Source organism: Centruroides vittatus, unplaced genomic scaffold (genome assembly GCF_030686945.1).
Source record: "Centruroides vittatus isolate TY-2023 unplaced genomic scaffold, ASM3068694v2 scaffold_1152, whole genome shotgun sequence".
Lineage (NCBI taxonomy): Eukaryota > Metazoa > Arthropoda > Arachnida > Scorpiones > Buthidae > Centruroides > Centruroides vittatus.
The window spans coordinates 1,849,332-1,867,891 of NW_027122670.1; the positions used below are offsets into that span (position 1 = coordinate 1,849,332).

Genomic DNA, 18,560 nt, shown 5'->3' on the forward strand with positions numbered 1-18,560 from the left:
TTGTTGAATAGGAAGCACTTTCAAATTTATTCTTATACAAAACACAAAAATTTAAAATCAAGAATTAGACCTGGGTAATCTGTACAATCCGCCGGAGTATAATAATTTTTGTTCCCGAACTTTTCTATCTAAAAATTGACGTAGTTCGTGAATTCCACACTCGCTGGTGTTAGGACCTGGCATAGCAAACATCCTTAACATGGTATGGATGCGTTCCAATGGGAGAGATTCTAAATTTGTTAACATACCAACGATGAATGACCAAAACATCTGCAATAAGTAAATATATAAGTTAAATATTTATACTTGTTTTATATATTAAAAAATTATTTGTTTTTAAATAAAATAAAATATTCTAACATTATTCTATTTAATAAAATTAATTCTAAAATTTTAGTATCTATTAATGATAAAAATTTTACATTAATTTCATATCATTTGAAAATGTGTAAATTAACATTTTATTAATAGAGAAAGCTTTGTAAATAAGATTTAATAATTTGATGATGTTAATTATTAAATATTTTATTACTGAACTGATTTATTTAGTTTAAAATGTAAAAATTCAGATTGCTATATTTTTTTGTGTAATAAATGCATATAAAAGTTTTAATGATCATAAAATTTATATTTGATAACATAAATATATAAAATATTAACTGTTATTAAAGCTGTCATTTCTTACACAATACATATTTACTGTAGAATTTGATTTTATATAATAAGACTCATACTATTAAAATAAGAATATTTTAATATTTTTTGTTTTTCTCTCTTTCTGCCCAGTGGGAACCACGAAAATCTTTTAATAAAGAAAGTCCTTTAATAATACTCCTCAAGGATTTGGCCAGTTCCACAATGGAGGTGGGAAGAACATGCCCCAACATATCTGGGACAAATCAAAAAACATTTCTGGGGTTTTTCATCACTTGGATTTGATCCCAGATCTGCTGGAGCAATAGATTCATCTCTTAACTACTTTGGCCATCCTGCTGTCAATATGAAAGTTATGTTATGATATAAAATTACAGTATATTTTAATTATAAAAGAAAATCCAAATATAAAAAGTTAATAGAGAGTCATAAATATTGCTATCTGCTAGAAGAGTAAAATTTTGATATCCTAAACATAAAATAAATAAACTAAATACATTTAATTTTAATATTTTGTCTCTAGCAAAATATTTTATTCAGACAGAGGTCTTTTCTTTAGTGCAATAGACAGTTAATAATGTAAATGAGGTTAAATGATTTTAAATGAGATAACACATCGAAAACATTTAATACTCTATGTATTTTCTTTAATTATTTTTGTTTGGATAACCTGCACTATGTATAGTATTTATCTGTTACTAAACTTTTTCTAATGTATAGTTTATAGGTTGTTACTATCCAAAATTTTAACTTAAAAATCAATCTACAGTATAACTCCAATTATCTGAGTTAATGTGGAATGATGCTCCCTTGGATAAAGCAGATGGCCGCAATCATTTTGGATTAAAAATAACAAATATAAAATATTTATATGGTAGCATTTTGAAGCCTTTTTATAGTTTATTTAATTTAATCATCAATGATGTAAAAATACTATTCTTATGTATTATGTAGCTAATAATATACAAAAGTTTTAAGAATAAAAATGTGTATTACTGTAGTTACATTTTAACATATATGATTTTACTTAAATTGAAGTTAGATGATGAAAGGTAGCAGAAACAAATCATTTTGTAATGCATGTTATCATTTTAAACTTTCTTTTATGAATTACAGTATAAGAAAAGTAGTGTATTCACTTATAGGTTTGCCTTGGATAATACACCTCTCTTAATCAGGCTCATATAATTAGGGTTTTACTATATACCTATTTAAAATTCCTAATATTTATATTTATGTATGTAATTTTTTATCATAAATTATTTTTATTATATATTTTTATCAAACTATTATAAATAAGAGTTATTCATCAAAAATTTACTGTAAAAATATAAACATTTAATGTGTAAACTAAATGGAATTGAATTTATTTTTAGTTTTTATTCCTGCACATTTGAAATCAAAGTATATATTTAATGATATGTTTCAATTTGTTCAACAATAGAATTAATCATTATGTATAGTAAATGATTTGTATAATTATGAAGCTTAACATAATTAATGTAAATTTTTTTTTATAAATTTAAATTACTATTTTAATATATTATAATATAGAATATCTTTCAGAATGAAAAAAAAAACAAATAAATTTTCATTAAAAATCTTTGAAGCTAGAGATTACAAAATGACATTAACATTTAAATTGATTTTAATGCCACAGCCATAAATTCTATTCTAAATATTGGGTTAAAAATCAATTAAATATTTTAATAATTTGATAAAAGTCTTAATAAAGGAATAATTAAAAAATATAAACAATTTCTACCTGAAGTTCTTCTTCTTTTTGGTCTTGTGATGAAGCAGTGACTGATTCAGTTTCATCCTCTTCCATGACTACTACTTCTTGACAACGTCCTTGCTGCTCTTCCACAAGAACAAAAGTATCATTTTCTTCTTCTCTCAGCACTCCGTGGCTTTGCCAGAAAGTAATTTTTCGACGAAGAGCAGAAACAGGGACATGCATTACAGAACTCAACTCATCCACTGTCCACCTTACTGTTAGTATTTGGATAAAAGTTACACAAAATTAAGCAACTAAAATGAAATAAAAATTATTTTATTCTAACTTACATTTTTCTTGATAATGCCATATAATTGTAGCATGTACAGGAGAAACTGATAATTTTAAAACACGATCCTTCAGTTCAATTTCTAAATGTACTAAACCTAAATGAGGTTTCCATGTTAATGTTCTATTTCCTTTTAACATCTCAAATGCAGTTGTATACCTCTGTAAAGCTTTCGAAACTTTAGCTGGTAATTCCAATTTTTCTTCTCGAATTGTAGGCCAAAACTGAGCTGACAGTATCATTGCATTAATTGGAAATTCCTTAAAAATTAAAAAAATTTATTAAAATTCATTATTAAATTGATATAAGTTAATCATGTTATTAAGTCATAAGCCATTTAAAATACTATGTCTACTTACTACTCCATCATTAGATGAAGCTTCTGTAGAATTCACATGCCCATTTATACGTCTTGAGTCTGCTACATCCTTTAGCATGACTTCACAATAGTATAACTGTGATTCTCCAAAACGTAGTTTAAGTAATTCTAAGTAGCGTATTTCTCTTTCTGTGTTATAAGAGAAAGAGGATAACAAGCGGTCTGCAAGAAGTGTGCGGTATTCATTGACAAACAATTCCTTGCTTCCATATATGTTAACCAACATACTGATGATATCTGACGATCTATGACTTTTGGAAGCTTTTGCTGAAAAAGAATGATTCTTATAAGAAAAATTGAAAAAATTATTAATCAATTCTATTAAAACAATCACATAAAATGTAAATCATTTTAATGGTTCTATATTGATAGGAATTTAAAAATTTATCATAAATTTACATAAACAATTACTAAGCATTATATTACTATACAATTATAGTAATATAATGCTTAGTAATTGTTTATGTAAATTTATGATGAATTAATTAGATAGCCATGGTGATATGGCATCAGTCTACTGCTATGGGGACAGAGGATTAAATCAGGAGAAATAATTCCAGAAAGTTTTTGAGGAGTGGTCTGTCCCAGATATGTCAGGTCCCACTCTTTACTAGTTGGCTGTTCTATTATGGATTTGGTCAAATCCACAATGGGCTTGAAAAGAGGGCCCTCTTAGTTCCTATAGAGGTGGAAAGAGTAAAAAAATTTCTAAGCACTAACTTTTCAGGTTAAACTTTGACTAATAATCTATATATTAACAGGTTATTTTATAGTTATTTGTATTTAATTTTCAGGATAGCATTTTTAAATTCTATTAGTTGGAACATTTCATTTTTTATAGATATTTCAAAATGTATGTGAAAAAATAAAATTTCAATTCTATTGTATCTATATTCTTTCAGATAATAATAATAAAATGAAGATAGAAACTATACACGAAAAGAATATAAAAGATAAAAATGTTTAAGAGTAAAAATCATAAGTTTATCATTAGGAAAACAAAACAGTATAAAATGAAAAATTTTCTCTCAATGATGAATTTGAAAAGCATAAAAAATGTTTGAACGAATGAAATGTCCAATTTTATAATAAATATAAAAATACACATATGTTTTATTACTTTAAAAAATAAATAAAACAAATTTTACAGCAATTGAGATGGTATGATTGACTTTGACAATCCATTACGTTGCACAACTTTATTGCAATTTTTGATAGTTCTTTATATAAATAATAACAGTTTATAATGCACTCTTGCTAATCTAAATCTGCACTACTCTGAACTCTGCTTAATCTGGATCAATTTTGTCTGTTTCCCTGTTAAATGTTTCAGCTAAAAAAGAAACAAAAGAAATCACAGAATATTTTTTATACAAGTACCAAATACGGCATGAAGAAGTTTTAAAATATTTCTGTGAAATTGTTTCTAACTTCCTTTTCTTTATATATATTTCCACTTAGCTGAATTTCTCACTAATCTAAGTACTCCTGTATAATATTATGATTGTCCAATTGAAAAGTGGACACTTGTCATATTTTATCATGCAAAGTAGCAATTAGTGGGCCACCTTAAGTATGGGTAAACTCGACATAGGCAAAGTGCTGACTGCATTAAGTATTGATGGGAATACATTTTATCTCCAGTAATTGGCAGATTAATGTTAATTTAGTTATGATGGAAGCATCAGAATTGAACAATGGGCAGTAGTTCAATTTTTAGTAGCTGAAGGGAATAAGAGTGCTGACATCTATCAACGAGAACAATGCTATAACAAAGACTCTGAGTTCAACATTAGTATTATTGCACAAAACAAGACATGGCATCACCATTACACTTCTGAAATGAAGAACATGAGCAAGCAATGGAAACATTCATCCTCTCAGGCCCCTTGTAAATCCATAACAGTGCTGGAAAAGTGATGTTGACTTTTTTTTTTCAACTGCCATGTGACTCACATTTTCAGACCTCTCAAAAAAGCTTTATGAGGGCAAAGATTCATGTCAGATGATGAGGTGAAGGATAGGGTTGAAGAATTTTTTTACCATCAGTCACCAGAATTCTACACAAAGGGCATTGATTTGCTTGAGAGATGCTGGGATCTTCATCTAAACAAACATGGAAATTCCTTTTAGATTTACACTAAATGTTTGTCAATTCTGATGTGTGTCCACTTTTTATTTGGGTAACCCTTATAATTAGTTCAGATCAGAAAGAATTAACTGTAACTGTAAATAAGAATAAAAATTTAATAATGAATAATCAATGATTAGTAAAATAAAATGTAATTTATAATAATGTTGAGTAAATTAAAAACAACAAACATTTTTAAAATTAAACACATGGCTTATAAATTAATGTCAGTCAGTAAGTTAATGTAGCTTTATGTAAAGTAGTACAGTAAATACAGGATGATTTTTAATTCATGCAAAACTTTACAGTAATAAAATACAGTATATAATTTTGATTTAGATATTTTACAAAATTATTTTAAATATTTTATAAATTTGCTTAATAAGTTAAATAAATTAATTTGTTCTTTACTCATTTAATTGTATGAGTTATTGAACTTATGCAAATATATGAATTTATGTAAAAATAACAGCTAATAATATCATTAGTGTTGCATTGCTCAATCAGAAACTGGATGAGATAATTGTCATGACGACAGAGACTATCTTGATTAATGCTAGATAGTCATTGTCATCATGCTAGCATCAATCAATATTAATATGCCAATAACAATTAATTTATCAATATATTGATTCATTTTTTAGAATAATTTCAGTATTTAATATAATACAAATAATGTTAAGGGCATCAATACTATTGAATTCAAAAGCAAAACTATTTTATTCTAATAATAAGTAGAAAAAGAATTACTCATTCAATGTATTATTTATGATTGTATCCACAGTTAATGTTTGCAATAGTTGGTCATATTCATTCTGAAAACAATGCCTCTTTTTTTCTCATTTCTCATTAAAATTGATGACAATCATTAACCTATTTTGATAGAAAAATCATTTTATCTTTATACTGTGATATAATTAGAATTATTGTGATTTTACAGAATATAAAGGTTATAAGATAAAATATGTCAATTATCATAACTTATCTCAAATGTTAATAAGCAAATCAAGATAATCTTTACTCGGAATGTCTGACTAATAAATAAAATTATAATCAAATAAAGTTTTTTGTACTGTACATAGTATATCTAATTAGAGTTTTACTGAGAACTGCTAATATCTTTGTGTTTATAATTAAGAATGGTCATATGTATAAATCTGATACTGTATTTCCACACAAATAAATGCCCTTATATGTGAAAATGGCTTGTTTTTGAATTTTGAAACATAACTTCAAAGAAACAAACATCCTGCTTTGCTCCTAAGACCTTGTTCTTATATGTGCAGCTTGTTTAGACTTATAAGAGCACTGCACTGCTGAATCAATGTAAATGAAATGTAAATATACTGATACAGTAACTATTCAATAAATCTCTGTGGTAACCATTATTAAAAATTTATAAAATTCTTTCTATACTGTAAGTTTTTTAGGTAGTGCTGTTTTTGCCTCATCAATAAGAGCATGCTCTTATATGCACAGAAACATGATATATTATAGCAGTCTTACCAAAAAAGAAACAAAAAAATTATTATTCTAAGATTGTTTTCAATTACTAATGTCTTGAGAATTTGAAGTTATTTATTGATTTATCATTTTAATATTCAAAGCGTATCTGTTAAATTACTATGCTATTTTTTTACACCATTATTTAAGGTAATTTTTATAATTCAAATTTCTAAAATTTTATTACTTTCTTACCTCAAATATATATATATATATATTTTTATTCAAGTAAAATTTATTTATTTTGACTGAAGATATTTGAAAAATAAAAGAATAAACATGATTTTTTCTTCATTTTTCAACATAATCAACATTATAATTAATACAATATAGGGTGTCCCATATAAAACTGGTCCTCCTTAAATAATGAAGTATTGGTTATATATGTTTCTATAATATATTGTGAATAAAATTGTTTTAAAATAATTTATTCAATCCATGAATGAGGATGCTTTTACATCAGATACTTTCTACATAGTATAATAGTTAACAATTGAGTCTATTCATAATTTAAAATTAATATGTTATTATTATTATGGTAATTCATTTAAGAAAAGCATAAAAATGTTTTAATAATCTGGAACAAAAGTTTAATACTTAATGAGTATTAAACTTTTGCTCTGATTGTTCTGTTATAAAATAATCAAATAGATAATTGAAAAGATTTATGATAAAAGTGTTTGCATTTTTTAAAATTAGAACTGTTAAATTAAATGCCTTAATGCTAATTTCAGTAAAAACTAAATATGCAAATCAATATTTTACAAAAAAGTTATCAGGTATTTTAATGGGTAACGAGAATTCACATAAAATTGTACGATGTATGAATATAAACATAATTAGCAATAACATTTCAGAACTAAGAGAAAAACTAAAAATTTTATATTTATCATTTATGATATTAGCATGTTTCAGTTTTTTTCCAAAAGAAAATGAAAGTAATAAAAAAAATAATGAATATGAATAATTAATAATATGTAATTAGTATTTATAAAGTAATTAACTTAAAAAGTAGATGTAATAAAACTTGAGTCTAAGTTAATTATTTTGTTTGAAATTTTATAATTTTACCTAATGATTGCAAATAGTAATGTTTTATTTGATATACAGTATATTTAATAGTGATAATTTTGAATAATAAATATTTTGGTCAAAACATTTTATAATAATAATTATAATAATAATCTGTATCATAAGCTGCTGTAAGAAAATTGCACAAACTAACTAACTTGAACGACGTAACTAGTAACAACAATGATTCACTGGCATCTTTGCAGAAAGCATAGCTTTCAGTGCAGTAAGACTTGATATGATCACAAAATAGAAAAATTGTTAAAAATGAGGAGAAAAAAGACTAAGATTTTCAAATACAGACTGATAAACATCTGGCTCGTAACAACCCAGACGTTATACTTACAAAGAAAAAAACAAAAGATATGTAACAGAAGGGTGGAGGGAAAACAATTAGAAAAAGTAACTAAATATAAGGACCTGCAAATTGAGGTTGAACGATTGTGGAAGAAGACAATCATAGTTCTAATTGTAGTTGGAGTAATAGGCATTATTCCAAAGGATCTAGAGCAACACCCGAAGAACCTAAAGCTTGTTAGAATCAACATCTACATGCAACAGAAGATTGTATTACTTGTAACAACAAATATTTTTCATAAATACCTTTTAAACATCCAGGTCTCTGGGAGAAACTTGATGTTTAGGAGACAAATCTAGCCATTAATCACTGAGGAATTGAGTTTATGTTAAATAATTCTCTCTTGATACAATTATGTATCCAATATATCATATTTAATACATTATTATAATATATTTTTAGATATTTATATATCAATTGTAATGTATCACTATCACTTAGCTGTAGCTCTCTCCATTTGCAAGAATTTTTTGGTTAAAGGGACTTTCCTATGCACCCTGTATAATGTATATGTAAAGTTTCTTTTCCTGCCTTTTGATTTCTGTCGTTAACATGTGGTCTTTCCTTTTTGATCTTCTCAAAACTTATGTTTTAGTGTTGCCAGATCTCAAAGCTTTTGTTCTGTGTTGCCAGATACCTTTACATGTATACATATTGTAATCACTTACCATGTGTATCATAATACAACATAACAGTGTTGTTTGAATGTATTAAACTTCAAACTAATATTTTAGTTAATTATGTCATTTTATTAACAAGGATTATGACACATGCAGATAATGAATCACATTCAGGAATCACAGTTCATAATAAGAGAGTATTGCAATCTTTGAGTGGAATTGATTTTAATTTTTATTTATTCTAACCTTATAAAATTGAAATTAGAGTGATAATTGCTGATTGAACAGTACTGCAGAAAGTTAACTTCATTTTGCTTTTAAGATACCAATAATATAAACCTGAATAAAATTAAGACGTTATATAGAACAAGTTCATTGCCAATTACAGTATTATATTTAATAGTAATTGTCATACTGTGCCAAATTAGCAGGTGTGACTGATTGTTTGGACTTGAAAATGATTTTTTAATGCATTAGTTTCAGCCATTATAAGTACAAATATTTGTAAGTCAGTGTGACCATTACATTGGCAGTGCAATGGCTATGTAGGCAATGCTCAAGTCAGGACCAATGCCACCTGTGAATTTAGGCACAAAGGAATCTTCCGAATAATTATTTCGTGAGTGGTTGCATATGAGGGAATGAACAGGCACGGGATGGAGGAGAGAGTTGAGAGACAGTGCACCAGAAATAATGCACTCCATTACACATTTAACCAGCAAATAACAAATATTTATTTTTCAAGTTAAAAAATAATTTACAAAGAAAATCGAAATAGAGAGGAGAGTCTTAATGCATGTCAAAATGAGATAGAGTGTTTACAGTTGTGTAATGTGGGTTCAGAAATACCTGGATCTATAATATTCAACGATTGTTGGCCAGCTTAGATGTCCTGGAGAGGGAAAGGAGAGTCTCTCACTTAGTTATGAAGAGTCTAGAATCCCAAAGTTCATAAGAGTAAAATCCACAACTGTTATTGTCCAATTGATTGTTCGTTAGTTCGAAGCAGCCAGTGGAAAGGGAAAGAAATCAGCAATATCAGTGGTGGAGCTCAGTGGAGATGAGCAATTTTGAAAAAGGGTAGGGAACTCTCTCATCCTTTTTTCTCCTCTCTTTTTTATTTGAGGTTTTTCCCCCTGCTATTTTGATGACCAAATTTGGTAAGGTCATGCAGAGAGCTGGTGGTTAGTTCAATCCCCAATTTTTTTTGGGACACTCCCTTTGATGAGTAGTTTTTATTGGAATATGCCATCCACAAAGGAAGTGTTATCAGTGGGAAAATCTTGTGAAGTTTCTCTGTTGAATTTGTTAAAATAAAATAATTCTCTCGAAAATTAAGTAAGATTAAGATCATCAAAATTACAAAAAATACTAGCCCATGTTCTCACATCAGAAATTGATTGTACTCTCAGTTAATTTTAAAATTGAAAACTAAATAGATTTTTTAAATGCTGATGAGAATTTTATATCAAAATACGAAATTTAAGTATGAAAATATAAATTAATAATATTTTAAATGCTATAATATTTAAATATGTTCTGTAAAAATAAAAGAAACAATTATTTTAATTAAAATGATACAGAGATAAAATCCTAAGAAGGTAAAGCTTTCTAACTTTATAAATATGAACAATAATTAATGCATACAAACTAAATAAAATATTTTTTGGAAATGATTCAAATAATTGGACAAAGGAAATTAGATGGCATTAATCAATCAAAACCTGTTTAATAAAAAAAAGTTAAATAAAACAAAAACATCCAATTCATAAAATAGTATTTAACAACAATTTTTACAATAATAAAAAATTTAATTATTTCAACAATGATATTAAAACTATATAAAATAGCTCAGAATAGAAAACAAATTGGAACTTTGAGTTACAGTACAAACTTAACACCTTCTTGTCCATCAAACACTTTATTCAATACAAAACTAATATTTTCAACCTAGTATGAGAGATTTTCCTCAGATTATATATTTAATGACAACAAAATTTGGAAGCCAAACATTTCAAAATCAAATTTTCAGGCATTCAGTGAATCAAATTTTATCAATGGAAATGCTCTTTGGAACATTTTATATTTCAAAATTTCAAATTGAAGTATAAAATATTCCAAAATGTTTGATTAAATATTCAAACTTACACTTGGTATCATCAAAAGGTAACATTTACCAATACATATAGACAAAAAGAATTAATGTGTAACATTTATATTTAGAAGATAAAGTAAGTAATTATATTATTAAAGTAATTAATATTTAAACATAAATGAATACATAATATTATAGTCATAAATACCAAGCTAATAAAAGGAAAGCAAGAATATTCCCATACACTTATTGGGATTATAAAGAATTCTCCATACTGTTGAGGCAGTTTCTGCATCTTTATAATTGATACACTTCCCCTTACTATGGATTTAAAAATTTCAAACTTTTCAAGTTCTTTTATGTAGACTACATCCTTGCACTTGTTTTATATATATATTTTTAAAACTTTAACTTCTATATTCAGCTCACTTGCAAATGCCACCAAAGTGGCAACTGCTTTCTTTTTGTCTACAGTGTTCCTGAGTTTGCTCATTCTTTACACTTGTGAGACCAGTGTATTCTAATTCGTCTAAATCTCTTATCTATCACTGGGATGCTGTATATCCCAGATGTGTGTTCAATATCTCTCCTGTTCTTGTGGTTCTTAAGCAAGGGGAAAACAGTATGGGTTCCTGCAATGTGCACTTTAGTCAGTAACTTCTTCATAATTTCTTCATATATCTTTCTAAGCTTCCTGTAATATCTTTCTGTTCAATACCCATCGATTGTTCAATGTAAACTCCCTCCGTGTATCCAAAATATTGCTATAGAATGTATAAGCCCTTCTAATAAGAGTCCTAAAAGCAAAGATTTTGAAAGAGTATGTATCTTCTTAGCATGCCAATATAAAGAAAGGCCAATATTCTGCTTTTTTCTAAATACTCATTTAGGGAAATACAAGTCTAAAAAATATGCTGCCATGTGCCTTGCCTAGTTTTAGGGTGAGTCCAAAGCTATTGCCATTCATCTTTCAGATAAACCCTACCTGTTGAGTTTAATTCACCATATGATCAATATATTATCCATATACTTCTCATAAAGGAGTATCTGGGAGATAAAATCCAGTAGGGTTGTTCATTCCAGGACCATATGCCTAGTTTTCATAAATCCTATAAGAGGGCTCTTCTGTTCTGAAGATAAGCCTGATCTTTGTACTTAAAAAACAAGGGTGACTAGTATACCACGTATGCCAATTCTATTATATGATGGTGGTAGAGAACTGATTTTCCTTTATTCTCAATCAAGAAATCCTTTATGTAACAAAAGCATGGGTGTAAAAAAAAAAATGAAGTAATACAGTGAAGTAAAATCAAGTACAGTGACATACTCCTGGTCTGTTAAAGCTACATCCTCTAACCTCCTAGCTAAAGTGTGAGTTTGAAATACTATATTCATAATTGCTCATATATGCAGTGTCTTCTCCAATGTTCTTATGAGGTACAGTACATACATTTATCTACTATATGTCTAAACTATGTGCCAAGTTTATGGGTTTTTGCAAAAGAAAATAAGGTGGTGTGTCTAATGATTGAGCCAGCAGTTTCTCTACATGAAAAACCCATGCATGTTTAGTATGAGTAAATTCAGTGAGTGTAGAACCCACTGTTTCATGGTTTCTACAAAATTACCATTTACCCTTGAACATTGTTTATTAGAAATGTATTTGTCGAGCTCTTCCTGGTACATTGCTTTCTTCATGATTATGATTGATTTAGTTTTCCCTGCCTTCACCATGATTATGTTATTGTCCTTATCCATATCTTTCTTGCCTTAATATTCACCTAGAAATTTCTGTCTTCTGTTCTTGTCCTATACCCTTGTAATTTAAATGCTGTCTTCCATCTAAAATATTCCTTGTTGTGGTTAATTTCATAAAAATTTTGCAACACCATATTATAAAATTCATTCACACCAAACTCACAAGGGTTTCGTAGGTAGAGAAAATTGCTGGTTTGATTGCCAGACACCCCAGATTATAAAAATTTATAATTACCAGGATCTGCATCAACAGGATCTGGTTGCCAATTTTCCCAATCTTCTTTTTCATCATCACTATGATAACTATCTTCAAGCATCAAAGGAGCTCCTTTCATGAGTTCACTAGCTAACTCACTACAGCTTTCATCTGTCAAATTAGTAACAATGCATCGTACAGTGTCATCTCTTGATCTGGAATATTTAACAAAAGTATAAATGTATTGATTAGATGTATGTGGCACTTAACATCATGAAGTTATAAATAAAAAAGCAATTTTGTATATCAGCAGACAAAATTGACAGAGCTGCTTGTTATGTATAAATGTATTAATACATTTATTATTATTATTATTATTTAAGATATAGATATTACAGTAGAGAGTTGTTAATCCGAATCAATTGGGGACTGGGGTTGTTCAGATAACCAATTATGTATGAAAAAATATATTAACCTGTCCAATGTTCAAATTTTTCTCCGTTGCGTGTCGCTTCGTGTTGAATTTTCGTCGATTTTAAGCCTAACGAAAATTTTTATAATAATAATCGAGGCTATTGTATCATTAAAAATTATTTCTTTATTTTGTACAAACAAAATAAATATATTGAAAAATATAAAAACATAAAAATTCTACTTTAGAAGTAAATCTAGTATCAAAAAAGCTCGATTCAGCACGACACAGTCCAACTGGAAAGCGTTCGGATAACCGGGGTTCGGATTAACGACTCTCTACTGTATATTAATCCATTAGTTATCATTATTGAGGCAAAGCATTAGCAAAGCCTCTTCTATGTGGTTTACAGAATTGTGTTTGTTCTCAAAATCTGTTTTATCACTTTTGATTAAACCTTACCATTTTCCATTAATTGCAATGATGAATCCAAAACTGTAATAATAAATGAGCATCAGTGACTTTGTTTTTGAGATATAAGGGCATTTCATGAGCATGCGCAAACAAAGCAATATCACACAAATTGTGCGATTGTGCAATGTTCCACAATTACTAGCATGTCGTCTACGGGTTTATAGATGCGAGTTTGTTCTCAAAATTTAAAGAGCCATTTCATTAATTGCAATGAGGAATCCAAAAATATAATGAGGATCCATTTATGTGTAAAAATTAGGAGTCCACAACTTTTGATATACAGAGTTATTAAAGTGACAATGTCCATGCTCTCCGATGTAACTGAGTGCATCTAATGGAATTTAGGACTAGTGGTCAAAAATAAAAACAGTATTTTGTGTGCCTAATGGAAAAAAAAGGCATGAAAAATGAACAAAACACAAGAACGTAATAATCAATGGCTATTGTTTTGTTCTTGGACTGTCTCTCTGTACCCAACCAGTGCAAGGATTGTCTTTTTCATGACCAGCAGGTACAGGTACAAAGATAGCCTCTTCTGTGCCTAACAATTGTGGAGATTGCTTCTTTCTTTCCAGCTCTGTCTCAACTCTATCATGATACAACAAAGTCGCATAATGTTCTAGTTCTAATCTAACCACTAATTTATGCATTAATACCCCAAAACCTTGGATATAGATTACTCTTATGTATAAGCTACAGAAATGTAAAACTTTACAGGAATGTTGTTGACTTTCTTATGGATAAGACATTCATAAATGAGCTGCAATTCACAGCCAAGGTTTTAGACACAACTCCAGAATAAAAACCAACAGGGTAGGAACAGTATCACTTTTGAAGTACTTTTGACAATACATGACTTTTACAAATAAGTTTAAAACCTTATACTGTAACCTATACCCAAGGTTTTAGGATAGATAAAAATAAGATTATGAATTCTTTCAAATATTTTAATAATCATTAGATTTTATAAACAAAAGCAGTAAAACATTAGAAACTGAAATAAGTTCTTTATCAATTCATCATTTCTGAACTATACTTGATTATGTTTTTTCTATTTTTAAGCAATAAATTCAATAAAAGAATATATATAGCTACATATATATAATCATAAAAATAATATACATTTTTATTTATTTATATTTAATTTTACAAGCTCTTTCTGTAACTGTACTGTTAAAATGACAAACATGGAGCCATTAATTATGCAATAAAATATTTACTAATTGAAAATTTTCAATCCTTTTCATTGACCTTCATCAGAAAATATATACATTTTATAAGTTAACAAGAAAGAACAAAATCAGTTTTAGAATATGGGCAGCTTTGTACTTTCTTATTAAATTATATCATGTATATATTTCTTGATGAAGGTCAATGAAAAGAACTGAAAACGTTTGACTAGTAAATATTTTAATGCCTAATTAATGCTTCCATGTTTGTTGTTAATTTTACAAGTGCAAATTAGCTCAAACACTTCAAAATTGATTCAAATTTGAATCTTAACTATATATTATAAATATACAATATATAAAACTCATTGAATCCAAAAGTCCTTTTTGAGAACCAATAAATTATAAAAAAGTTCCAAGTTCAAAAATGAACATTTATATTTTATTTTAATCAAAAGTATCAAATTGAATTATACTATTCTAATAGCCTTGGTTAAATTTTTGAGATCAAACAGTTACTAATTTCATAACAAAGCTAACAATGAATAAAATAACTTTCATTTCATATTTAAATTCACATGGCAAGTAATGGAAAAACAAATGAATAATCACAGCATAAATTTATGTAGGTCGACAGTGTATGAGCTAATGAGTATTAATCAAAAATAAAAAAACTGATTTTCTCAAAGGAGAAAGTTATGAGTTTGAAAATTTTTTTAAAAATTTGCAATAATTATTAAATCCCTTGATCAGAATCAAATTGCACCATCACAATAACAAAGGTAATCATTTTCATTATTTAATTAATGTGATGCACTATAAACATACTAATTAGACATTTGTTCTTTCAGAAAATGAAAAAGCAATCAAAATGGAAACTATAAATCCTATTTTCAACTTTTTCCTTTGAGAAAATCAGTGCTTTTATTTTTGAATGATATCCATTAGCTCACATGCTTTCGAGTAATATAAATTATGCCATGACTATACATTTGTTTCTCCATTACTTGCCATGTCAGCCTCTATTCATACTTTCTCAGCTATTTATTCATATTTTTTGTAACAACTGTAATGATAGTCTGGTTGATATATGATGTATGTTGTTTCTAAATATTGTGTATTGCATTTCCTTTTTCTGTCTGATAATGTATAAAAGGAAGCATTAGAAACTGAAAAGTCTAAATATTAGTGATGTAATGAATAGTATATTCGGCCTCAGCCGAATATACTATTCGTTACATCACTAATACTATCTCCTGGCTGAATACCAAATATTCGGCCAGGAGCATGGCCAAATGGCTGAATATTTGGCCAAACCATTCGGCTTGATTAATGCACATATGAAAATTAGCGCACAAACCACATTATGGCAAGGATCGCACACCCTGCTCTCTATTGGCCCGCTGTCACTACGATTTTTTCTTCCAGTGGGTCTAAATTATTTAAATTAATTAATTAAATTATAATTATTAAAGTAATAAAGTTAATATGAGATGGAGCCTAACGTCTACCTCTAGTGCCAAATTGGTTTATAATTTATGTAATAGCCGTAAATAGCCCGACATGATTTGGCAGTTGCTGGTATTTAGATGTAAGTTATAACTTATGTTATTTTATTTGCAATCGATCTTTTTAACTCTTTAATTAAGCACTAAAATTTTATTTTTACTACATATTTGTAGACCGAATAGTACCCTTAGTGGGGACATATGGTCTAGTTTCTCCCCAGTTGTGGAACAGTTCAAATATATTATTGGGGGTTTCTATTTGTGAAGTTTTGTGATATTTTGTTGCTATTGCTTTTGTCAATATTTTTAAAATTAACATTGATTTCAAATGTTATCTTTCGCATATAATGAGAAATGCTCATTCTTTGCTTTATGTATAAAATATATTATATATTAGTTACTCATCTTCTAGAAATAAATAATTCTTTCATTAAATACGATAAGTTTCAATAAAACATTTTGTAAATCATTTTAAAATATCGTAAAAAATATTAAAATATATGCAAATACAAATATAACATAATTAACTAAACAATAACATTAATGCCCGATACATTCTAACCTACACGCCATCAATGCCATAAGATATCGGGCTAGATAAAGGCTATATTATTTAATTACGAAATAATTTAATACTAGAGTTAGATGCTATTTCTTATTAACTTTAATAATTATAATTTAATGTTTAGCATTAATAAAAGTTACCAAAATGATTAATTTACTGTGTTTTTGTTATTTCTTACTCCTGTTTTTAGGTATTTGGTATTCGGCCGAATAGTGAAAAATAGGCTGAATACAGGGTAGTAACCGAATATTTGTTACATCACTACTAAATATGGAACATCATTGAACAAAAATTGGAAGTAGAGAAAATATTGTAATTGAAAATAGTGTATAACTTATTCTGTCTAAGCACAATTTACAGAAAGTGATAAGTAAATGTTCTGACACATTAAATATTATCCACTGCCATGCTTTTTATGACAGAAAAGACAACTTAATTTGTAAAATTATAACATATACTTATAAGACTTAAAACTATTATAATTATTTTTTACAGGGATATTTTAAAATGACAGTGCTCGTGTTTTTTTAAACTAAATAGATAACCGTAGACTGTGTGTAATACTACAATTATATTATTGCTACTGACATTAGTGATGATAAAGTTATAACAATATGAAGTAATATAAAAAATATATAAAAATATAGAAAATACTTCTAAGGATTCTAAAATCAAGTTATATCTAAATCATTTTATGCAAATAATATATTATATTTTTTAGGAGAAAAACATAAATGATCTAAATTATTTTGAGTAATTCATTAACTATTACATAATAATTACTTATTTCTTTAAAAATACTAGTTATTACTACTCATAATTAAATAAATTTTATTTTTACTGAATCACTTATTTATTGAATTTTACAAATCTGAGATATAATTGTATTAATTTTATAAAATTTATTTTTAGGATATTTTATTATTCAGATGTTTTTGTATATTCAATATATTTAAATATAGATAATTGTAGTTATTTATTTATAGTTTTTAAGTTTCAAATATTTATTTTTTTGTTTAGATAAAACAGATAAACATAACCAAAAATATTAAAATATCAACAATTTCTTTTTAGAAAAATGAGTTTCATTAAATTTATAACAATTTATTAAATTGTTTCAAAATTTTAAATTTTATTTAAGATAGATTCAAATTTCATATTTATTAAAGCTGAAAGGTTTTGAAAAATGAAAAATATCAATGCCAGTATTCTATGACTAAATAAAATAATTTTTACTTCAGTGACATAAAAACTTCCTAAAATATTAGAACTGTGAAGTAGTTGTATTATAAATAATACAATTTTTATTTATTATTCAATATTAAAATATTTTAGACCAATTAACATAAATTATTCAAATATATAGAATTTTTCAACTTAGTTTTATCATGCTTATATTTGATGTGATTGTCATATAAAATTATTAATAATGTATTTGCATAATTTTTAGTGTTAAATTAAAACAATTTATACTAGTATTCTTTTTTTTTTTTGTAAAAAAAAGCAGTTAAAATTATTTCACAATGTCTTTTTAACTTAAGAAAATATTTTAAAAACATTAATTTTATTTATTTATTTAATTGTTTAAAATACCTGTA

General features: G+C 27.0%; 1 protein-coding gene across 2 annotated transcripts in view; it reads right to left on the bottom strand.

The window, feature by feature from the left end:
• mr (anaphase promoting complex subunit morula) overlaps positions 1-18,560 on the bottom strand; it is a 27,992-nt gene continuing 9,432 nt past the window's right edge. For both annotated transcript variants that reach the window (XM_067284186.1, XM_067284185.1), the window contains exons 8-12: positions 12,874-13,049; positions 3,083-3,369; positions 2,725-2,983; positions 2,420-2,649; positions 1-270 (exon numbers count right to left, since the gene is read on the bottom strand). In XM_067284186.1, the coding sequence (XP_067140287.1) occupies positions 58-270; positions 2,420-2,649; positions 2,725-2,983; positions 3,083-3,369; positions 12,874-13,049 (1,165 nt within the window). In that variant the 3' untranslated portion in view covers positions 1-57. The remainder of the gene's footprint in view (positions 271-2,419; positions 2,650-2,724; positions 2,984-3,082; positions 3,370-12,873; positions 13,050-18,560) is intronic.